At 41.5% G+C, this 23000-nt stretch overlaps 4 protein-coding genes across 7 annotated transcripts in view; 1 reads left to right on the top strand and 3 right to left on the bottom strand.

Moving 5' to 3' along the window:
• The first annotated feature begins 195 nt into the window (after positions 1-195).
• uba5 (ubiquitin-like modifier activating enzyme 5) lies at positions 196-3735 on the top strand. Of its 2 annotated transcripts, none has more exons than XM_070928133.1 (12): positions 196-486; positions 633-678; positions 1080-1169; positions 1285-1394; positions 1484-1570; positions 1664-1748; positions 1845-1949; positions 2096-2223; positions 2310-2445; positions 2560-2635; positions 2756-2862; positions 3214-3735. In XM_070928133.1, the coding sequence occupies exons 1-12, from the start codon at positions 323-325 to the stop codon at positions 3289-3291; spliced, it is 1212 nt and encodes a 403-aa protein (XP_070784234.1). In that variant the 5' UTR covers positions 196-322; the 3' UTR covers positions 3292-3735. The 2 variants fall into 2 exon arrangements, with proteins under 2 accessions (XP_070784234.1, XP_070784235.1); XM_070928134.1 differs by having other exon boundaries at positions 2756-2873; positions 3225-3735.
• Positions 3736-5007: 1272 nt separating this feature from the next.
• nphp3 (nephronophthisis 3) lies at positions 5008-13256 on the bottom strand. The gene is made up of 27 exons (XM_070928581.1): positions 12933-13256; positions 12676-12801; positions 12439-12589; positions 12121-12273; positions 11720-11853; positions 11118-11278; positions 10852-11008; positions 10480-10554; positions 10174-10344; positions 9978-10081; positions 9679-9793; positions 9427-9570; positions 9188-9285; positions 8924-9026; positions 8747-8829; positions 8275-8413; positions 7857-8021; positions 7660-7754; positions 7449-7571; positions 7176-7365; positions 6698-6939; positions 6387-6462; positions 6164-6291; positions 5773-6013; positions 5534-5659; positions 5277-5392; positions 5008-5176 (listed from the first exon to the last, which is right to left on the bottom strand). The coding sequence occupies exons 1-27, from the start codon at positions 13254-13256 to the stop codon at positions 5008-5010; spliced, it is 3909 nt and encodes a 1302-aa protein (XP_070784682.1).
• A 1224-nt stretch (positions 13257-14480) lies between these two features.
• On the bottom strand, positions 14481-15430 carry LOC139304555 (uracil nucleotide/cysteinyl leukotriene receptor). The gene has a single exon (XM_070928492.1). It carries the CDS (start codon positions 15416-15418, stop codon positions 14507-14509), a length of 912 nt encoding a protein of 303 aa, XP_070784593.1. The 5' UTR covers positions 15419-15430; the 3' UTR covers positions 14481-14506.
• Positions 15431-16562: 1132 nt separating this feature from the next.
• LOC139304104 (sickle tail protein homolog) overlaps positions 16563-23000 on the bottom strand; it is a 42976-nt gene continuing 36538 nt past the window's right edge. For all 3 annotated transcript variants that reach the window (XM_070927949.1, XM_070927947.1, XM_070927948.1), the window contains exons 17-20: positions 21667-21744; positions 19916-21565; positions 19271-19402; positions 16563-18222 (exon numbers count right to left, since the gene is read on the bottom strand). In XM_070927949.1, coding sequence (XP_070784050.1) covers positions 17656-18222; positions 19271-19402; positions 19916-21565; positions 21667-21744 — 2427 coding nt within the window. In that variant the 3' untranslated portion in view covers positions 16563-17655. The remainder of the gene's footprint in view (positions 18223-19270; positions 19403-19915; positions 21566-21666; positions 21745-23000) is intronic.

Raw genomic sequence — 23000 nt, 5'->3', positions numbered from 1 at the left:
TACTATCCTTAGTCATTATATTTATGCTAATAACTTACATAAATTCAGCTGTTTTAAACCGTAATGGACATAAATAATTCAACAGTCAGCTCATGAACTCGAAAAACTGTTGAAATAATAAACTAATAATGTAGGAACATTTTGTGGTATTTGTACTCGCTTTCTACACGGACATTGTTTACGGGAACACACATCCTGACAGCTGATTTTAGTTGTGAAGACGTGTACTTCTGTACACATTTAGCCATATAGATAGCCCATTTTTAATTTTATTCATAAGATTATATTTCGTTGACATTGTTTGGCGATATTTGTTTTCCTAATGGCGACGGTAGAGGAACTGAAGCTGCGGGTGAGAGAGTTGGAAAACGAATTGATAAAGTGTAAGCAGAAGCAGTGTGCCATGGAGGATGCTCCCAGCCAGGAACTTCACAGACCGAAGATTGACAAAATGAGCGCCGAAGTTGTGGATTCCAACCCGTACAGGTGACTTTTTATCTTATTAGTATGGCTTTTGACGGATTTTCTCAGGACTGCTCATAGCGCTGAGAGGCGACGCCTCATGAGTCACTCATCCCATATGGTGGTACTTCACAGACCACAAGCTAATCTCAGCTGTGTTTTCATTGCAGTCGTCTAATGGCTTTAAAGAGAATGGGCATCGTGGATGATTATGAGGTATGACATTTAAGGGTTGCTATTTTCGCAATGTAAGACTTGAGTCTGTGGTTGCTGCTTTATGCTAACAGAAATTATAATATTCTTATCAGGAAATACTGAAGGTATGGAAGGGCTGATGTTCTTGAAGCCTATACCGATTTCATTAATACCAATATGCATTTTGATATGTTTAAATGCTTTTTTATCACATTGGTATCCTTAAGGTTGCCTTGTCCTTGTGTGGTATTAATTTTAAAATATGAACTGCCCAAATTGTAATAAAAAAGTGAATTCCACAGATCAATATACATTTCTGTACATATCAATATTTTGTACAGCTGATATCAGCTGATAATACCTATCAGTGCTCCCCTGGTTTAGCATCGAGAAGCACAATAATCTTCAAATTTTGTTGACAGAAAATCCGAACATTCACTGTCGCTGTGGTCGGTGTTGGGGGAGTTGGCAGTGTGACAGCTGAAATGCTCACTAGATGTGGCATTGGTAAGGTAATGCAAACTTTTTTTTATTATTTCATCTACATCGCCTTATACCTGTTCATCTTGTTCAGTAGACTGTCTGCCTGTGCTTACCCCAATCTCGTCCATGCTTGCGCCATCACAGTTGCTCCTCTTTGACTATGATAAAGTAGAGCTGGCCAATATGAACAGACTGTTCTTCCAGCCTCACCAGGCAGGCCTCAGTAAAGTGGAAGCAGCAGAACACACACTCAGGTATACTGTTATTTATAGTAATCCACTTTCCCCAAAAATAGAGATATTCAGTTTCATTTTGCTTACATGTTGCTCAATTTACCCAACAGGAGCATCAACCCAGATGTGTCATTTGAGACCCACAACTACAATATCACCACAATGGAAAATTTTACACATTTTATGGAGCGCATCAGGTGAGCATTCCTACTCTCCAGTTTCTAGTTTTACTGTTCTTTCTCCTCAGCGGTGCCTTCACAACAAATTATTTTGTGCCTTTTGTGTCTCAGTCATGGAGGGCTGGAAGAAGGGAAGCCAGTGGATTTGATCCTGAGCTGTGTGGACAACTTTGAGGCCAGAATGGCCATCAATACGGTAAGCACATCACTGTCACAGAAGCAAAGCTGTTATACATTGTGCTTTGTACACGTTACTCTTGCAGATGTAGTCATTTTTTCATGTTTGTCTCAGGCCTGTAATGAACTAGGTCAGATCTGGATGGAGTCTGGTGTCAGTGAGAACGCTGTATCAGGACACATCCAGCTCATCATTCCTGGAGAGACGGCGTGCTTCGCCGTATGTCCACACACAAACAACATCTTTAGTTTACCTTTAACATTGTTATACTTTGAAAATTTTCACTGAAAAGATGTTCACCTCCTACAATACTTGGGAAAAACAGTAGTAGTTACATTATAATGCAGTTTCATATCTTTTGTTAGTGTGCTCCTCCTCTGGTGGTGGCCGCTAATATAGATGAGAAGACCCTAAAAAGGGAGGGTGTGTGTGCTGCCAGCTTACCGACGACAATGGGTGTGGTCGCAGGCATCCTGGTGCAAAATGTCCTCAAGTAAGATATCATTATTTAATGCCTGTGGGAAACCTATACTTTATATGTTAAGTTAAAACATGTTGATTTAATTTGTTGTCTTTCAGGTATTTGTTAAAGTTTGGCACTGTCAGTTATTATCTTGGCTACAACGCCATGCAGGACTTCTTCCCCACCATGGCCATGAAAGCCAACCCCCAGTGTAATGACCGCTACTGCAGGAGACAACAGGAGGAGTACAAGGTGTGTGCTTGCTGGATGTAGGACCGACCAACTGTTCATTGCAATACAGACTCTTATATGGTGCTGTACCAGTTGGGAAAGATAACGCCGCCTGTGTGAATTCTTTCCCCTCAGAAGAAAGAAGCAGAGCGGCCAAAGGTTGAAGTTGTACAGGAAGAGGAGGAGGTCGTACATGAGGACAATGAGTGGGGTGAGCAACAAACCTGCTAACAGTGTCGGATCTGTAACAGTTTGCTTGGATTTGTCATTGTACAACATAATATTATCACCTTTATGTGTATTAACACACACACGCAAATGTGCTGTGCAGGTATTGAACTAGTATCAGAGGTGACGGACATGGAGTTACAGGCTGCATCAGGCACTGTGCCTGACCTCCCCGAAGGCATCACTGTGGCTTACACCATTCCAGCTGAGGTTAGTATTCTGTAACCCAACACGGCTTTGAAGGGCTTAACTGGTAGTCTTAAATGTTTGAGCTTGTTAACTTAAAATACTTATACGTGAGATTATTGCTTACCATTGTGATAGTATAGTCAACTAAATATTCACTCAGGCAAGTTTCTAGTCTCCAGTTTTATTTTCATTACATACTGATTACTGCCTGGCTGGAAGGAAGGTAGGAAATCAATCAATCAAAAAATCATGATGCTGTGGAAAGGGTTCAGCAGTAATGTAAGATTTATGGACTTGTAGACTTGTATTTTGACACTATCCTTTAGGTCTTTTTAACTGAATTCTGATAATATTTTTCTTGTGTTTGAACAGACTACAGCAAGTGGGGAGACAGTGGAAGAGACTGAGCAGAGCCTAGAAGAGTTGATGGCTCAGATGAGAAAGTTGTAGGCTGCAATTTGAAGATTACCATGCCTTTTCTCACGTCTATTCCATTTGCTTTCTTTGATAACATGCATCAATTAATATCAAATAAAAAATTACAGAATGAATTCTTCCAACAGCTGAAGAAGGGAATTGCATGAAAAGTGCTGCTAATGGCATTTCACACAGCACACAAAAAAATGCAAAAGCTGTCAAATATGTAATTTGCTGACATACTGGGAAGGCGTTTAGCACTTGGAATTGGTACAGTCTCTAATGAAATGTCTCTAAGCCTAGAATAATATAACAGTCAACATGTATTACAAGGTGTTTTTTCTACGGTTTTGATTAATGAATGAGTGTCCCTACCTGTAATGTATGTGCTCTGTCATTCACTCAGCTTTAAAAAGACACCTGCTGCAACAGAACTGATGAACAATGTTCAAGTTGTCTCAATAAAGTATTTATTAGATGGAATACAACCTTCTCCATATATTGGATGTGATTTTTGTTGTTGTCCTGTACAGCTTTTACAGATTTTACATGAATACATGAATATATAAAAACACTTAAGATACATTGCATGTACTATATTTGGCACTGAGACAATACGTTTCGGTACAGTGTCCCTTTTGGGGTTCATGTACATTCAGTCAGACAATAAATCATGACTTTACTGTACTAGACACTGGATGAGGCACCATCATGGAACCATTTTGGAAAATCCCTTAAATCCTTTTTGTAAATCAATAAATAAACAGAAATTTCATTTTGCATAAACATAGCATGACATCAGTACCAGAGGTGAGGTTTCCTCAGACATGGTCTAGGCTTGTTTTTGGACACTTTCCTGGGGTTCTACATCTTTTTGGATTGCATACTTAATACTAGTAGGTAAACACAATTTAATGTAAACATAAATGGTATATAAATGTACCAATTTTTCACAATACGCATTTGATTTTAGGGACATTAGTTCTCTAAAATCCTTCATTCAAAACATCAGGAATGTACACTTGGCAACAAATCTGTTTGAGGTCTGAACAGTTTTAGTAAAAGATCAGTTATCCTGATCAGACTGAGTTGTGGAAATGTTTGATATTTCATACTTCATCTCCTTAAAAGAAGCTTGAGAAGCCCTTTTTTTTTTTTACTGGATTTTTAGGGTTATTCTTTTAAAATCAAACTTAAAGAATAAGACATCAGGTTTTCTTCATACCTGTATGCCTAATTCACAAAAAAGGACAGTTTTGGAAAAAGTGCATAGTGTAATATCTGCTGTACATTTGAACAAGTATTGAATGTGTGTGGTCATTAATCATGTTTAAGAGTTAGACCCTGATGGCATTCCATTCCAGCAAATCAATCTGTGATGCTATTGTGATGATCTACACTGTGAGGCATGTAAATGCGAGCAAAGTCTGAATTAACATAAGTGTAAACCTGAGTTCCAGGCCCATAAAAAGGACTGATTTAACAGAAGTTCAAAGTTCCTTACACACATGATTATGTTAGAAATATTAATAAATATTTTCACAGGCTAATACGGCAGACTTCCTAATCATACTGGTACAGGTACAGTATATTTAACCAAACCCTAAAACCTCCAACAATCACAGTGTGATGACCAGGATGGTTCCCTTTTTGATAAAACCATGGAGTCTGATGTTTTTGTTATTCTACGGTAGTTAGAGCTGTCAAAACAGCCTTTTTTGTTCTGTGGCACTAAGTGGCTGAACAGAGTCACCTCAGGGTATGTGGGAGGGGAGCAGGTCCCCTCAGACTGAATGTGTCCCCACTAGAGGAGTGGCGGGACGGGGCGTTTCCACACACCAACGATGGCTCTGCCTCCTTTATCTCCATTGCACGTTTGTAAAGCTCTGCTGCCTTCTCGAAGTCACCCTCTTCGTAGCTATTTACAAAAGGAATGAAAATCGAGGAAGAAAAAAAATGTCATTAAACATTCGTGATTAAACTTCTGATTCGCAAATGTCGAATGTAAACTACTGTACCTTAGCACAGCCAGGTTTTTTAGGGTCTCTCCGACACGTGGGTGAGAGCGTCCCAAGCTATCCTCATACACTTTCAGTGCTCGCTCATAAAGAGGCAAGGCATCACTGTGCTTCTTCTGCCAAAGACAAGTAAATCCACAGTTAGCTTTGTCTATACAACCTAAAATACAGCTACACATGCTCTTCACAGCCATTAAAATAAAAACAAGTCGGGAATATGTGATGCAGGCTGAATAAAGCGTAATAAACATTCTCACTAGTTGGCAGTAGATCACAGCCAGGTTGACCAGTGCTGTGGCCACACTGGGGTGTTTGGGCCCAAAACTTTTTTCCCTGATTTCCAGAGACAGCTCGTACAGTGGCACAGCTTTTTCCAGCTTCCCCTGTACAACACACACATCTTCAAATCAGATTCTCAGCCAATGACAAACACAGATTGAGCTGTTCAACAGACATAATATTAAAGTCTCAGTGTCAACAGACAAACGTGTCTCACCCTGCGTTTATAGAGCATGGCCAGGTGTTTGAGTGTGTATGCCAGTGAGGGGTGGTCTGGGGACAAGGCCGTCTTGCGGATGTCCAGTGCCCTCTCATACATGTCCTCAGCGGTCTCATACTCCTTCCTCTCTGTGTGCAGTGCAGCCAGGTTGTTGAGGGACTGAGCACAGTCTGGGTGGTCTGGGCCGAGGACACGCTGACGCATCTCCAGTGAGCGGGTCAAGAATACCTTGGCTGCACTAGTAAGGGCAAAGAGAGGGATTTTAGATATGTTGGTTGTCCACCAACATATCATAAAAAATAAGGCTTAAAGACCAAAGAATCAGGTAGAAGGTGCAATGAAAGATAGTGTTACAAGTCTTTGTCTCTGTGCATGCCAGCTGCCTTACTCAAGGTTGTTTTGGAGGTAGTAGAGGACACCCAGTTCATTAAGTGTCTTGGCACAGTCTGCAGAGTCTTTTCCCAGGGTCAGCTCTTCCAGCTGTAGGGCTCTGCGCCTCAACAGAGTGAAGCCGTACTGAAGGGAACAGTAGACAAAAGGCATGTACAATATGACTAATTGAGTGAGTATGAGCATGTGGGCAAGACTAAGCATCTGTGAAACATGCTTACCATATGACCTTTCTGGCGAGCAGTCTTCTGACGGATCTTCACTGACATCTTCCTGAGTTTCTCTGCTTGTTCATACCTGATGGTAAGAATGCCAGGTGTAAGCCATTAAACGTGCATTTAAAATGGAATCCTGCACTGACAGTGTGTCACTGAGTGTTTTAAGTACTCTTAACTTTTAATAAGATCATCTACACAGGTGGGATGCCTCTTTGTAAACATATTGCTTGGCAGGAACAACCAATTAACTATACTACATGAATAACAATTATACATAACATCATGCACGACAACACCAAGAGAGAAACATTTACTTGTTTTGCTTCTGATACAGCATGGCGAGTGACTCCAGCTCTCGTGCTACGCTGGCATGCTCAGCTCCATAGGCATTCTCACTTATCTCCAGGGCCTGCTTGTACAGCTGCTCAGCGTTGCCATACTTCTTCCACTGAACATAAACCCCGGCCAGCTGGTGCAGGGAGCGTGCTACGCTGGGATGGTCCGGGTCCAAGGCTGTCTCCCTAATCTCAAGGGACCTTTGTAAAGGAGCTACGGCCTAGACAAACAGACAGAATCAGATACATGTACAATTGTCAATATGTGCACTTTCCTAGCAGAAAATAAGGTATGTATACATATAAGCACAATTTATTTTATTTTAAGTAGGCTATGTAAGCAAATGAAACAAAACAAACTGCCATAAAAGGTGAGGCAACAATAAACATGATTTTTGGTTATGTCAAAGCTCATACTTTTTTAGTTATTTCGAGATCTTGCAATCATGTATACTACCTGACTAGGGAGGCCCAGGTCTTTGAGGAAACGTCCCAAGGTCTCATACAGGTTTGCCAGCTTGGTCATGCTGTCTTCGCTCTCACAGCTCTTCTCATAGTGTTTCAGAGAGTCGAAGTACTCGGTGGCCATGGAGCTTTTGTCTTTGCCCACATATTGCCAATAGGCTAGCAGCTCAGAGAAATGACCCCTAGGAAAAGAAAACAACACATACCTATAAGACTATATCTAAATAAATGTGGCAGGCCGCTTGTGTGTATGCATGTTTTGTACCTCTTGTAGAGATTTTGGGAGACAAACAGGTTCAGGAGGCTAAGCTGTAGTTTAGTCCTATCCTCCTGCTGTTGGAGCAGCCAGGGCAGCTCATCTGCGACACGCCAAGTCACACGGTCCTGGCTACACACACAGACACACACTGACATGAGTTGTACTGGCAGAAGAGTGTGAGTTGTGCTGTATGCAGATGATGACTATTCTTAAGCACCTGAGTTGCTGACTGAAGTAATGTATGAGTTTCTCTCTATAAGCTGCAGCGCTGCTTCCTCCACCCAGGAACTCCAACCTCACAGCTTCCCAAGCCTGAAAGACCAACACACAGACCAAAACTTCAAAACTGTCTATTCATAATATATGATATATGATATGACACTGTGTGTATGATACTGGCCAAAGCCCAATTACCTGCAGGTGCCGAAACCTGATGAGCCCACAACGGAGGGTTACAATGCAGAGTCTGTTCAGACGGTAAAGCAGAGAGGACAGGACAGGCAACTCCTCTTCTGGGAAAAGATCCAGTACCTCTGATTCACTCACTCCATTATGGCTGGCACATACAAGGCACAGGATCTAAGAAGAGAGAAAAAACAAGCATATATCCCTCTGCTACATAGAGAAAAAAGAATGTGAGTCCCTGTGAGGCTAAATCAAACCAGACAGACATACTGCAAAAAAGAATCTGATGTGATATTTCTAACTAATCAAAAGAAAATGCTGTATCATGACACACAATATAACATGTAGGTTTGCAGCACACACTTGCCATTACAACCAACAATGATGACAAAACTCTGTTTAAGTGTTGAGAAGTTTTGTAGGTCACCTCTCTCATAATGTGTCGCTCTCTGTCTGTGTTGAGAGAGTTCAGTGTCATCTTGAGTGCCAGGCGGTAGAGTGACATGGTGTCCTGACACTGTAGACACTGCTCCAGGCTCGTCTCCAGTGACCAACATGATAAACTGCTGGATCGTAACAAAACATGGCATACAATCCAGTCAACACAATTAAAAACATATGTAGCCACACAGACTTAAGTGGGGTAGACCATTTCTAACCCAGATAATCCAGGCTTAATGTCCATTATGGACTGAATTTACTCCACCCATGTTCTTTGAAGCAAGTTACAGAAATCCTTACCATTATATACATTTCATTGCAATGAAAAGAGCGTGTCCTGTTTCTTTAAAAGGACAAAATAAGGTGATAGACCTATAAACAGATTTCAAAAGGGAAGAAAAGAGAGTTTTTCTGTGACAATCAGTAAATTCAGAGTTGTGAAACCAGAGGCCACTAACCTGATGATCATCCTTGCCAGTAGTGTGACATACAATGCATTGCAGGTCGATGCAGAGCGACAGTGCCTTTCCAGCTTCTTCTCCTGGAACAAAGATATAACATTCAAAAGTGGCATTACCACAAAACAAACATACCTCTACTTCCAAACATCTTTCCACACTGTGATGGTAACTGACCTGGTCCTTGGTAAATTTGAGATCCATGCTCTGGCACTCTGCATGAACAACGCTCCTGACCTCTCTGGGACTCAGTGGGTCTAAGTGTAGTGTGGGCCACAACCTAAACAGACACGGCCACTGAATTACAAATGGCAATACTACAGGAGCATATTTAGAAATATATACCACTGCATGGGAAAAAAATAAATAATACATGCCAATACAACACATATACAGTAAACTGACTGGGATATTTAGAATTCAAGCAGGTCTGTGTCTCACCTCCAAGCTTGAGGACACGTCTCTACATTGACAGACACCACCACTCTGACATTGACAGGGAGAGGGTCAATCAGCCACTTCATGTGTCTTTCTGCTTGCTGAAAAAAAGGAGAAAAACTGTAGTTAGAAGAGTTAATCTGGAAAAATAGAGAAAACCGTAGTGTAGAGACAATTATTCCAAAGAGACCAAACATGTACAGTATACGTCTAATTTGAGTTAAAACAGAGAGGAGGTGTACCTGTATTTGGTCAATGGAGTCGATGATGATGATGAGGTTTCCTTGATGGCGTGCTGAAAGTCTTTCAAGCCAGCGGGGGAACTCCTCCAAGATCTTACTGGGCTCCATGGACAAACCAGAAATGGACCAGAAGTGCTGCAGCAGCTATGTGACAACAGACAGACAGGAAACACATTCCCACAGTTATTCAGAAAGAAAAGTGTCTTCACTGAAAGTAAGCCTATGAAAGAGCCAATGAGAGAGATCCCTTACTTTGACTGTGAGGCGTTTGATAATGAGAACTGGCTCTGAGCTTGTGGAAAGTGGGCGACCAACAAAATGATAAAGGAACAAGGTGTTGGGGGACTGCTTCTGCTGCTGCTCGATCCTTAAACAGATTAAAGAATAATTAGCAAAGTAGAAAACTGAACAAAAAGTCCTGTTCCATGATGACACCTAATCAACATCCCTCAAAAGCAAATGAAAATTTAAATTACAATGGTCACCCAATAGTTTGAGTTAAAAAGAGTCCACCAGTCAGGGGACATGTTACACTTCTTATCAGTTCTCACCATTTGGAGAGCAGGAGAGACTTCCCTGAGCCTGGCCCACCAGACACCAGCAGAGGAGGGGTGGGAGGGGGAGCTGCTATCATGTCATTCAAACGATCTATATACTGAGGAGGACATCAGATACAACACAGACTTAGAGAAACTGAAAAACAAATTATTAGATTGGAAGACAAGATTAAGGAAGCCTTTAAGAAACCTTCTGGAAGCCTAACTGGGAGTTGGTGCTGTTACAGGCCTGCTGGTAGGACTCAATCTGTTCCTGTTCATCGTGCAGGTCCCACAGCACATCTCCCGAGTCTTCCTCACGTCCCTCCTCTATCCCAGAGTCTTTGGAGTCAACATCTCCTCCTTCAAGACCCAGCAACTCCTACGTGGTGAGGGTAAAAGTGGAAGTTAAAAAGCTGGCAGGGACAGGAGGGATGAATATAAATCACTGTACACATAACGCTTAAGGCTCTATGAATTGATGAAAAGACAGATGTTGCAGATGGACAGTCTGTACCTGTTTAATGACTTTCTCTAGTTGAGCATAAATCAGGTCAGCCCCCTCCTCTGCAGAACCACTATGATCCACCACCTGGGTTAAAGTTCAAAACATGTCAGCATGAACACAGTGCAGCATCCAGCAACCAGAAAGATACAGAATGTCAACTTTAAAGGTAGGGTAAGGTAAGTGATAATAAAGTCATTCTCATGACTTTAAATGCCATACCCATTTATAGAATGCACTGTCACAGCATTTTGAACAGACAAGATATTATGGTGAACATGGTAAAATATAAGCTTTTATCTAACCTTGGATACTTTGTGAAACATCTCCTTCTCCCCTGCATCCTTTTTTGCCTTGGTCATTTAATATACGGCGCACACAAACCTTGACTTTGGCAGCCTTGTCTGCAGCATTGACCCTTTCTAGCAGTTGCCTGGTGGGTCCAGTCAAATTGTGATCTTCTTCTGTCCTGAGGTAGAGCACCAGTGGATGGCCATCTGGATTCTTCACAAAAGCCTCCTCACAATCCTCCACCACAGAGCTACACACATGCATGAATACCAGAAGAAAAATGTTCTTTTATTTATAAATAAACAATATAATTAATGTTGTAATCTTGGAGGTCAGGATAGGTACAGGACTTACTGTACCTAGTGACAGTAGATTTCAGAAGAAGCACACACACAGAGCTCCTTTCAATCTCCTGCTTGCGCTCCACAGCGTATAAGGCAGCATTCTCCTCTGGAAAGCAGATATTCAGGTAGAAATGGCCGAGACCTTCACACATTCTCCGTAACACAGGAGAGTGTTTCTGTAATGAAAACACAAAGCAAAGGTTTCCCAGTCAAGGATTAATGACAGTTCTCTACAAAAGTGGCATTTTGAACCAAGTTGACTCACAATGGTTTTCTCAGAGTTTGACATTCAAACTAGTCTTCAATTGGCCCAACTTCCAGAAGGGAGATTAAAGGTAATGTAAGACTAAATGCAGTCTTAAATTAAGCCTCTTTGAGCATGATAAATTGCAGATTAATGCTGTCTGTCAGTGTAGACCAACAAGCACCATCAGACAGATAAGTACTACTTGACAAGAGCAAGCACCTCAGTCACAAGTTAACACAAGTTTAACTATCATAGCTTAAGTCCTACCCCTGTGTTACTTTAGGCCATTTCCAGGCAACAGCCCCATGGTGCCACAAAATGAAAACAAAATATTTACAGTTTTCTGACTTACAGTGTCCATCTTACTAACCTTAATAAAGATATCAAGCTCAGCTTTGGTCTCCTGGGTAAAGATTAGGTAGCAGCGCACTGTATTACTCCATAAGGCCTGGGGCACATGAGGGGAGACCTGAAGCAGACTGGCCACAGCAGCATCCCAGTCATCTGAAACAAACACACATACACACGAGAAAAGTTGTGAGACAAACACATGAAGAGATAAGTGAATTCATACTGCAATCCGTATACAAACATAAATATATACCTATTCAATAAGTTTGAATAAGAAGGTAATGTATGTAGAAGTACATTTCTATATAGAATAACTTTTTCCAGAGTGGTAGTAGCCACATGTTTGGCTACTTCTGCCCTGCCTACAACCCATACCATGATGCCTCCCTTCTTTCTACATACTTAGTGAAGTTTACTTACCTCTGCTCACATTTGCAAAGGGTCCCTCCACATCTATCAAACTGTGGGCAAACTCCGGTCCCCGAAAGGTCTGTTGCAACTGCATCATGCTACCCATAGAGGGCTCACTTCCCAGCACACCACCAGACCAGTACTCACATTGCGTCCCTGCAGCTAAAGACATATAATGAATAAATAATACAATGTTTTTGGAAATTTCATCATACAAAACAAGACCTTTGATTTTGTATTCTAATGACAAATAAATGCTGGAAGGATGGATGATGAATAAAACAAAGAAAAGAAAAGGTCCCAACATTGTGGATTTCAGGGTCTTACCAGTGACAGTGGTTTGGTTGTCATCTGAATCAGAATCATTTAGGTCATAGACCTGGATGCCCTGAGCCTGCAACTGTTGCAGTTTGGCCTCCAAGTCCCTCTTGGCCCGCAGGAGATCCTGAATCTCCTTTTCTTTTGTCTCCCGGAAAATCTGGTGGTCATTTAGCCAATTGGTAAGGGTTGCAACCATGATTACCAGAGAGAATGCTACACAGTAACACATGTGGTGTGGTTTACCTTAAACTGTCGTTTTACTTTGTCCCTGTCATGTTCAAAGGTGGCAGCCCTCTCCATAGCTTGGTACTTTGCCTCAAGAGCACTCTCTTTTTCTCTAAGGATCTTCTGGTAGGTCTTTTGCAGAGCCTGAGGATGATGAACACCATCATAAATATATCAGGTGTTACAACATCCACACACCTTATATAGAGTTATAAGTTTGTGCTATGATAAGCTGGTAGTCTCTAAATCTTCATAGTCTCCAGTTAATTCATTACCTGTAGCTCAGCTCTCAGCCTCTTGTTCTCCTCATCCAGCTTGGCCTCCTTCTTTTGCATGGATGAGATCTCGTTATTCTTGCTGACACGAAAGATTTCATACTCTTTACGGAGTCTTTCATACTCAGCAGCATACTCTAGATCCACAGAGCCTGTGGATTTGAAACTGGCCCCAATCACTCGAGGGGCTCTGCGGAAGGAACTGCGCAGGAGTCGGGCTTTGGGCTTGACCTCCACTGGGATCTCACAGGCTTCCCCACCTTCACCCCCATATCCATCCTCAATCACCTCACCTGGGCTGACCAAAGAGGACGCGGTGCCCATGGTGGCAGCCTAAGCTGTAGAAAAGTACTCAGCCTTTTCGGGTGCCCATAACTGTTCCTGCACGATGACAGACAGGACACAGATGCATAGTGACAACTATTAAACAGTTTTCATTACCAAGGCTGTGGCAGATGATCGTGATTGGCATTTCTGTGCACTAGTTTAGTTTCTCCGTGCTGTATCACAAAGGCAAAGCAGCTATAGTCAATATATAGTTAACAGCCACGAAGCTAACTCGTTTTCTACAAAAGCAACAGCTCACACGACGGTTATTTTTAGAAGAGAGCCTCCAGCAAACAAAAAGGCGACTTAACATTAACGCGTTTGCAGTTGCTGGCTTATTATTCCTATCCGACCAGTAACGACAAAGGCAGCTGTAACGTTACTTGGTTAGCTAGCGTAACATTAGAGAAATAGCTTTTCAACACATTCGTCACGACATTAACTGGTGTAAAGACAACCGGAACGACACAATAAGGTCCGTAACGTACATATTTTAGCTTCAACTGAATGTTAACTAAAACCCCAAGTCTTGTTGAAAACATATGAAGCTAGGTTAAACAAACAAAAATACACTTACGGTCCGCTCCCTTCACAGCTTCTTCCTGGCTGCCTTGGTAACAAGTCGATAATACGGGTGCTCGCACTGGTCAAACTGGTTAAAAGTAAATTTTTCATGAAAGTACGGCACTTACACAGAGCCCGCCTGGCAGTTATTGTATTAAGGATCACATTCATGATCATTTGTGCCATTGAACTCTACACTTAGCTATGATAGTTAAAGCAATAGACATTCCGACAGGGATATTATAAACTGTTCGACTAATTCCTGCTTCATGTGGTGTGACATTTAGCTTCGGACGTGCATCAAGGTTTCAAATGCATTATTTATATATAGTATAACCTGTATTTTCTAAAATCCAATCCGTACAAAAAAGTCTTTCAGGAATGGTTTAGTTGTGAAGGAGTCCTGTGGGAATTATACAGGTTTTGTGCATGCATTGACTTTTGTGTAACATCTGAAAGTAGAAGTTCCGTTTTTTGTCACCATAACAAATAATCAACAGAATTTTTTTTTTTTTTACCTGAACTGCACCTTTGATTACTTTGTAACCCTAAAGTTTAGAAATCACATGACATGTGTTGAATGCATTTGTGTCTGAACTCTAAAATGATACAAAAAAAGGACCATTTGTTCAAAAATATTTATTGTTTACATGCTATTTGTTGCTTATTGATAATTTCCCGTTTTAACAGAACAACTGAAGCAATTTGTCCCTGTATGCATGGTTCAGGAAGAAATACATCACAGGATCCAGAACACCACTAACACAGGTCAGCGCAGATGTGATCCGATTGGCTCTTCCCAGTGACTCCTGGCTTGCTGCAGTCATATGGCCATGACTGTGGCTTTCAATATAGATTACCCTGCTCACATGGTAAGGCACAAATGCAAACAGGAAGTTCATCACAATGAGAATGATCATTTTTATAGCTTTGTCTTTCACTGGTCGTTCTTCTTGTTGCTTGACTGTCCTGAGTTTCAACAGAATCAGTATGTAGGAAACCACTATGGTGGTGAGGGGAATAACAAATGCCACAATAGTGGAAACCAAAGCCGTGGGAGATGGGAGATTTTCCAAGTACAGATTGTTGCAGATGCCCGTTGAGTTGTTGTTCACATTCTTTTTAAAGAAAAGTATAGGACTCACAGACACAATAACTGTCACCCAGAGTATGCCAACAACTACCTTTGCATACATAGCCTTCCTAACTGACTGTGATTTTATAGGTAGAACCACAGCGAGAAATCTGTCCAGGCTGATGAAACTCATCAAGTACAGGCTGCAGTACATGTTTAGATAAAAGAGGAAGCCTGCTAGTTGACAGATTACATGTCCAAAAGGCCAGTGGCTGTCCGACAAGTGGTAAACAATACGCATGGGTAAAATGAGGATGTAAGAGATGTCTGCTACAGAAAGGTGCCTCAGGAAGACCTTAGATGGAGACGTGCTGTCCTGGCGAAAGAAAGCCCACAGTGCCAAGGCATTCCCAGGCACAGCGATGATGAAAATCAGGATGTAAAATGTAGAGAAGATGATGTTCTCTTGGTGGCAGTCACTGCCAAAGAAGCTCTGTATCTTCTCCTCAGAGATGTTCATTGTTGTTGTGGAGAGGATCAGCCTGGTGCAGCATGGACATAAATAACCTGTTAGGATGACTGACAGCCCAGTGGAAGCCTATAATTCTTTTTTGGTGATTCACCAAGTCATACTCAACTAAGAATGCAAGATGTGCGTGTGACAAAAAGATGACTTTCATATGATAATAATGATGATAATGATAGAATATCGACCCACATAGAACATCCTGTCTGAATGATTATTAGAAACAGGAAGTGTCCTTGCGCGGCTTCAGTGTGACCAGTGTTGCAAAAGACACACTGATGCCAGAAAGATTAACCACAAATAAGCTATGTTCAAGAGATAAGAATATATTTGTTTAGCAGATAGTTTGAGAAGTAGAAAAAAGTTTTCAGTCATACAACAGAAACTACATGACTGCAAATTACATTCAGGATGCAAAAAAACAGTGTAGGATACGTCTGTATGAATAAAATAATGAAATAATATTTCTTCTCTTTAATGGCAAACAATATCTGGCAGTTGTAGTTCACCTTATCTTACAGTAAACTGAGAAATCCATCCAGTGCATTTACTAATGGTATCACCAAGCTATACCAATGTAATTAAATGTGTTGACACTTGCACTTAACCCTGGTAAAACAGCAGGCTTTAAAATTTGATTTCATACAAGAAACAGAATTTTCAAAAGATGACTTTGACTGCTCTGTGGCAGTTAGTAAAATAAATTCATGCTTTAGATAGTTTAAATGCTAAAACGTACAAAATGGTGCTACATGCTTAAGCATGATTTGTATTTAAAAGTACCACTAATCCTAACACTTTAGTATCTAATCATGTAATCCAAAGCAAGACTGTGAGAGTACATGTAGGGAATATATAATATAATCATTCTTATTATTAATAGTAATATTCTTACCTGTAATCGTAGATACAGAATGCAGAATTGTTCTGTATATTTATCAGTGGCAAACACTAGTGTCAGAATACCAGACGGGTGGAAGTGAGAACTGCTTTGTTGTGTGGTGCGTCTCCATGTGTTATATGTATACACACACACACACGCACGCACGCACGCACGCACGCAACATGTAAAGTAGACTCAATCACACGGTAATTAAACAGGAAGCCAGAAACAGAAAATAAAAACATTGAAGCTCAATGCATTACAAGCATGCAAGTCTTTATTTTTGCTACTCCAACACAGTTTTGTCTTTACCACATTGCTCCTTTATAGTATGATTTAAAGCTTTACAAAAACGAGAGAAAACCAGATATTTACAAAATCTATCTGTGCAAACATAATTCTTCTTTTACACCACTCTCCTAAAGTATTTGAAAGGCATGCATACAAATAAACTTTGGTATGTTAAAAAAAACTACTTATTTTCTTAGTAGAAGCATCTATGTACATGTGGTAGAACTGATTCATCACTTTGTTTTTAGTACAGTTTACATTTAGACAACAATATATGTTAACTTAACAAACCGAGACCACTTCAGCCATCACATATGTAAATTCCCCTAAATCTTGTGGCTGGGTTAGGCCTGAAGTGAGTCATTGTACAACAACTTTGGCAAATAGGCACACTAAAATGAAAACTTGTATTACTCATGATACCAATTTCAGATATCTGTAAAAGAAATTGGCAGTTCATATGGGTGAAAAATGAGAAAATATTCTTAGAAAACAGAAGTTAACAATGAGTTCAACTTTAAAATGTCTGTATACATTATGTATACATTCATAAAAGGCATTTACAAGGGCTGTGTCGAATGTCTGGCAACATAAGAAATATAGAAGATTAAATATACTATGGTTATTCAATCTCTGGTTTGAAAAATAAAACAACATTTTTACATGGTACATTGTGATTGTACATCAACTCTATATTCCCTATTCATAGCTACAACAAGAAAAATAGATTTTCAACACCATGAGAGCCTGCCACTTCAACTACAAAGTGGTAAAACTATTATTTTTTTAGTTCCATTACAAAATATTTTGTCAGAACATCTGGTACACCTTCAAGAAATAAGAATCCAAGTATTTTTCAAAACAAGAAAATGCAACTTAAAGGAGATAGAAGTGTTGGTATGAGAATGCCAGTGTCAAATAAAACATGAATTGGGGGAGTGCATCACTTAATACTTTTACAAAAAACTTTCAGAAACAGAAAAACCAAAACTATATAAAAGGAAAACATGACCAGGTCTACCTGCTATGCGGTAAAGCCAGATTGGCGATAATGGGGCTAGGTAGTGTCCTTAGCTGCTGTGGCTGTTGGGATGCAGGATTTGCCGCTGCTGCCGTTGTGGGACCTGTAGCTGGTGAAGCTGGGGGTGTGTATGGTGCGGATGCTCTTTCCACCTGGGCCCAAAGGTGTGGGCGACAGAGGGGAGGGGGAGGAGGAGGAGGATGAGGAGGAGGAGGAGAATGAAGAGGAGGAGTGCACTCGACCATTCTGAGTCTGCGAGGGAAACGAGAGATTTTTACCTGTGTGCTGTGAGGGTGTGGGGAGTTTGAGGGATCCGTTAGACAGGGAGGGGATGTGGGAGGAGGGTAGGGAACCGGAACGAGGAGTGTGAGAGGACAGGATGGAGGACTTTGTCACAGAGGAGGAGGAGGAGGAGGAGGAGGAGGAGGAGGAGGAGGAGGAAGAGGCAGAGGAAGGGTTAATGGGATTAGTAGCATCTGAGTTTTGTGCAGACTGGGAGCTGCCTTTAGTAGAGCTAGGATAAAAAGCAGGGATTTTAGAGATGGGTATAGTAGGGGAAGTAGTTTTATGATCCCCTCCCACTCTTTTAGCACTTCCGTTAGCCTGCAAACAGAGATGCCAAAACAGATACTGGTTGTCAAAAAAGAAATCTGATCAAATTATACATATAGAAGGCAAGACGATGTTAAAAAAACTACCAGTTATACACATAGAAACACACTTTGACTAGACAAACATTAATATTACTAAGACACAACTAAAAGACATCAAAAACAACGAATACAGAAGATCTGTTTTTACTAGGTTACATGAAAGGTGAGACATACTGAACTGAGAGACATGTTACCAAGACACAGAACTCTGCAAAGGTTAGACAGTGCGATGGCAGACAGGAAGGGCATCTTTACAGCCTGTGGTAGGGGGATTGTTAGGCCTCGTAAAGGGGCTGTGGGGGGAAAATTCATAAGGCAGAAATGTATAGGAAAGTTGGAGACAATTAGATAACAGGGTTAGGTGTTTGAAGAGTGACAGCAGACAGGGGAAATGTGGGGCAGTATTCCACTGACACTGACTGTGCAAGATGGTGAGTTGTGGCGAGGTCTTGAGGGTAAGGAAATATATCACCGTGAGGTTAAGAAGCTATGCAGTAATGTTGGGTTTGAGCAGAGGTGCACTGTGAGAAGGAAGGTGCATAGCTGAAAAGTCAGTTAGGTTTGTATTTTAACATAGCCATAAGCATCCTGGGGTTTGGCAACACTGTTTAGGAACTCAGCTGTGATGGGAACTGGAGATGGGATGACAACTTAGATGATGACAGGATAGGATTCCACTTTTCTTTGCCATTTTTCCATTTTTTTTGTTTAGTCACCAACACAGTGAAAACCATGAGCAGTGTGGACATGCAAAAGCATACAGTACAGTGATGTTATGGGGTAACAGTCAAGAGTCAAGCATGCCTTCTTGTCAGAGCAGGCTCGAGAGAAACATTAACAGATCCATAGTCGCCACCATGGTGACTTTATTTTTTTCAAAATACTTGAAATCTCACAGCTTTGGTAGTCTTTTTTTCCCTAATAATACATGCCTCATGTTTTCAACTCCTATATGTTTGTTTCCTCTAGTCTCTGGTAAGGCCCTACAGTAAAACTACCTGTCGGAACTGCCTCTGAGCGTCCTGCAGTTTTTGCTGTTTTCCTGCTTTGTCAGTAGTACCCGGCGACTGCCTGGACTTCGCAGACAAAGGGATGGGCATCCGACTAGTAGGGGAAGCGACACTGGTGTTCTGCAAGGGGATCCAAACGAAAAACAAAACAAGAAATAAAACAAAAGAAAGAAAAAAAACACACACCATATAGGAAGTATGAAAAATCAAGGCACTACCAGATAAAAGAACAAGATCAACACCAGTGAAAGATCATGCACCAAGTGAGACCATAAACCTTTAAGTCAATACACAGTAGTACATGCAGTCAAGAATAAGGGAGGTATCAGAGCTTAATCATCACGAGAGTGTCTTTGATGATGAGTTTGCCACTTGCTGAAAACCTCAGAGTTTTAGCAATGAATGGAAGGAGAAATATGGTAGCCAGGAACCCAACAAAATGCCACCCCCAATCATGTCACCATGATTTCACAGAGGGAAGAAGCTACGGGGGACATTTCCAACATTTCCAAGCACCTGTGGAGTGGATTAATGATTCGGTAATTTCAGTGGTTAGGGTTGGAGTGAAGGTAGGTTGTAAACTGAAAAAGAAGGACCCAAAGCCTCCCGGAGCAACAAGAGCTAAAGAGAGACCTGTTGTACGGTGCTGGGGGCACTGGGGGCAGTGGTGGTGGTGGTAGTAGGGATGACTACAGGGCGAGGAAGGAGTTGAGGTTTAGTCTTCTTCTGCAATGAATTTTTGCTGGGTACCTTAGGGCATGACCCTCTGGAGGTAGGGAGCGAGGAAGACCTCTTCAGCCCTACTCCTTCTGAGCTTTTCCCATTCCCTGCTTTAGCTTCCTCCGTGCAGGCTGGCTCCCCAGGGGAGTGTGGTCCCATCTCACTGATAGTGGTCTCCAGCTGCTTGATGGTCTGCTCCAGGCTGTCCAGTGTCTTGTAGGTGTTCTTCCGGATCTCATTCGTCCTGCCGAAGGAGTCAGAGTTTTGCCTCTTCAGTGCGGCTGAGCCTGTTGCCTTGGGAGTGTCTGCTAAGGATTTTGAGCGTGCAATCTCAAATCTCTTTGCTTCTTTGTGCTGCCTGATAGTACCGTCGCATTCCTCCTCGTCTTCATACACAACCACCTGTAAAGTCTTCTTGCCTGACTTGGTTCCTGTGCGAATTGCCTGGGTCAGTGCCGCCAGCTGTTTCTTCGGGAACTTAAACTTGAACTTCTTCTTACCATCCTGCTTGGGGTCACCATTTGACTCTAAGTTCACCCCACTGTCCGTCAGCTCAGAGATTGAAGATGAAGATGAGGATGATAAGCTAACGTGGTCTCCAGTCACCTGTGAAGAGCTGCCCTTTTTGCCATCAACAACCTCGGCCCCTCCAGCTTTTACCTGCAGCCCACCACTCCTCTCTGTGTCTGACTCCTCACTCTCCTCCTCAATGCGCTCCTCTGATAGCATCCTGTCCAGTTCCTCCTCACATTCAAAGATGGTGGACAGGCGCTTGTAAGCTGAACGGATGTCCATGGGCTCGTCAAAAATGATGATGACCGGCTTCTTGTTGTTGAAGCCATTATCATGTGGCACAGCGGGATCTGCTGTGGGGTTCCCTCGGTTAGTGGCACTACCTACAGTAACTGTCTGGACACTTCCTTTCTTGGCATTGACCAGTTCCTGGTACTCGCCACAGGACAGGGCCTGAACTTTGGTATTAGTGATCATAAATGCTATGTTGTCAGGAGGTGGAGGTGCCTCTTCACCAGGTAAGTCAGGACTAAGACTAGCCTCCTCATCATCCTCCTCAAAGTTAGCTTTAGATGGATCACTGTCCTCACAAGGAGCCTTTTTTGGTGGAGCAACAGAACTTTTGGGAACCTCTCTTATGGTATTGGTTGTTGTGGTTGCCACAGGCTCGGGTATTATATTCTTACTTGAAGAAACATGTTGCTGGGTGACTTTACTTGTCTTTTCAGTGTTAATTTTGTTGAAGATTTTTCCCTTCTGCATTTCTGCACTGGTTTTCAAGGATTCTGAGCGTTTAACTTGCTTCCTTGGAAGTTTGAATCCTTTCAGTCCCACAGGCTTTGGCGATATAGGTGGAGGTGTTATAGGTGGGGGTGATTTGGGTGGCGGAGACAGTGGCTGCTGCTGCTGCTGGCTTGGAGAATTGTCATTAACATTGACATTTGACACCTGTGATGGTGGCTGTGTGGGCTCTCGATGTTCAGGGGTTTCCTCCATTCCTGACAGGGGTGGATGCTCTTTGGGAATCTGGCCAGTCACATAGTATATGACCTGAGAAATGAAGAAGTAACTGTTTAAAATCCCTCAAAATATAGAACATAGTACATTGACTATATATTAATATAATGTTACTAATTGAAAGTCATACATACCCCTTTGCTCTGTCGGACAGTAGTATTCCCATTTTCATCTGTGTCTGGATCTTTATCCTCTCGACTGGGCTCTGTGCTCTGCTAGGACAGTGTGTGAGGGAATAATATTACTGTGCAACTGGTGTGTGTGGTTGCTGTGGATTAACTGTGAATCCAAATACATTATAGCTGTACCATCCACACTGCATTGGGCAATTACCTTCTACAAGGCAACAGCAAAATATTTACAGTATGTACTGCTCAGGCTGACTTCAGTTTCATACCAAGACATGACTTTTATATGCTGTTCTGATATTAAATGCTGTATAGCAAAATGCATGCAGGGAAAACTAATAAGTATTACTGTTTAAAAGCTAAGACTATAAGCCGCTTTATTTTACAACAGCCAAATCAGCTACTTATTGACGGCTAAAACCTGTCTGTTCAGCCTTCTTTTTGGCGCTTCCCCTGTTGATAAAACACCAATTAAGTTTTCATTTTTAGTTTCACGGAACTGTTTCTCCTTCTGTTTTCTAGTGATTTTCCTAGGAACTTTATACACCCGGTTTCCTGTCCTGTTCACTCAGTATGCACTGTTGATACTATGCAAATCACTTTTCACACTATTTTCACTTCAGCAAAATAAATTGGGCCATAACCTTTGCAACATCACCTAATGTGCAATATATTATGTTTTATTATTTACATTTAAATAGTAGCTTACCATCTACTCATATACCTCTAATTTGATAAACTCTGAGAGCGCTGATACTTAAGATTTAGTTTTAAAAACTTAGCTGTGAACTAGTCAAATTTGTACTTGAGCTTGAACATACCTGTCCTCTAAATCTTATTGAACATGTGTATTGTTTAACCTAGTTGTGAAAAAGAATTATAGGGTCGTGCTGGTTATATAGGTGTAAAGCTGGGAAAGCAAACTGAAGTAAAGTTGTGCAAAGACAAAGAGAAACAGAAAAGTAATTCCTCAGAAAAGTATAAGTTGGGAAGAGTAGCATGCAAAGTGCCCAGACCAACATCTAGTGAACCAAGTCTGCAAAAACAGGTTGTGTCTACAAAGTGAGTTTTAACTATGTTGTTTCTCTCCATTGTCAATCATTTAAGAAATATTTGTTCTGTTGATTTTGTACGAAGACACATAATTAAAGAAAGACACAAGACGATTTAATTGCCTGTAGAATACAGTGCAGAGGTCTTTATTGATTTGGAGAAAAAGAGAAGTGATAATTAAATCAGTGGCAAAACACATCATTGTCTGGTCCAGACGGCCAAAAGACACAGCATCTTTTCAGAGGCTTCATTTTATGCAGACTTAATCCTGGAAAAATATTCAAGCA

Source organism: Enoplosus armatus, chromosome 21 (assembly GCF_043641665.1).
Source record: "Enoplosus armatus isolate fEnoArm2 chromosome 21, fEnoArm2.hap1, whole genome shotgun sequence".
In the NCBI taxonomy this organism is placed as follows: domain Eukaryota; kingdom Metazoa; phylum Chordata; class Actinopteri; order Centrarchiformes; family Enoplosidae; genus Enoplosus; species Enoplosus armatus.
This window is presented reverse-complemented; position numbering and strand designations above follow the sequence as displayed.

Coding starts and splice junctions, on each gene's coding strand:
- uba5 (XM_070928133.1), top strand. CDS start 323: ATGGCGACGGTAGAGGAACTGAAGCTGCGGGTGAGAGAGTTGGAAAAC. Junction 1,749..1,844: donor CCAGAATGGCCATCAATACG/GTAAGCACATCA, acceptor TGTTTGTCTCAG/GCCTGTAATGAACTAGGTCA. Junction 2,863..3,213: donor CTTACACCATTCCAGCTGAG/GTTAGTATTCTG, acceptor GTGTTTGAACAG/ACTACAGCAAGTGGGGAGAC.
- nphp3 (XM_070928581.1), bottom strand. CDS start 13,256: ATGGGCACCGCGTCCTCTTTGGTCAGCCCAGGTGAGGTGATTGAGGAT. Junction 7,755..7,856: donor TCAGGTTTCGGCACCTGCAG/GTAATTGGGCTT, acceptor TTGGTCTTTCAG/GCTTGGGAAGCTGTGAGGTT. Junction 7,366..7,448: donor TCCCAAAATCTCTACAAGAG/GTACAAAACATG, acceptor TTCTTTTCCTAG/GGGTCATTTCTCTGAGCTGC.
- LOC139304555 (XM_070928492.1), bottom strand. CDS start 15,418: ATGAACATCTCTGAGGAGAAGATACAGAGCTTCTTTGGCAGTGACTGC.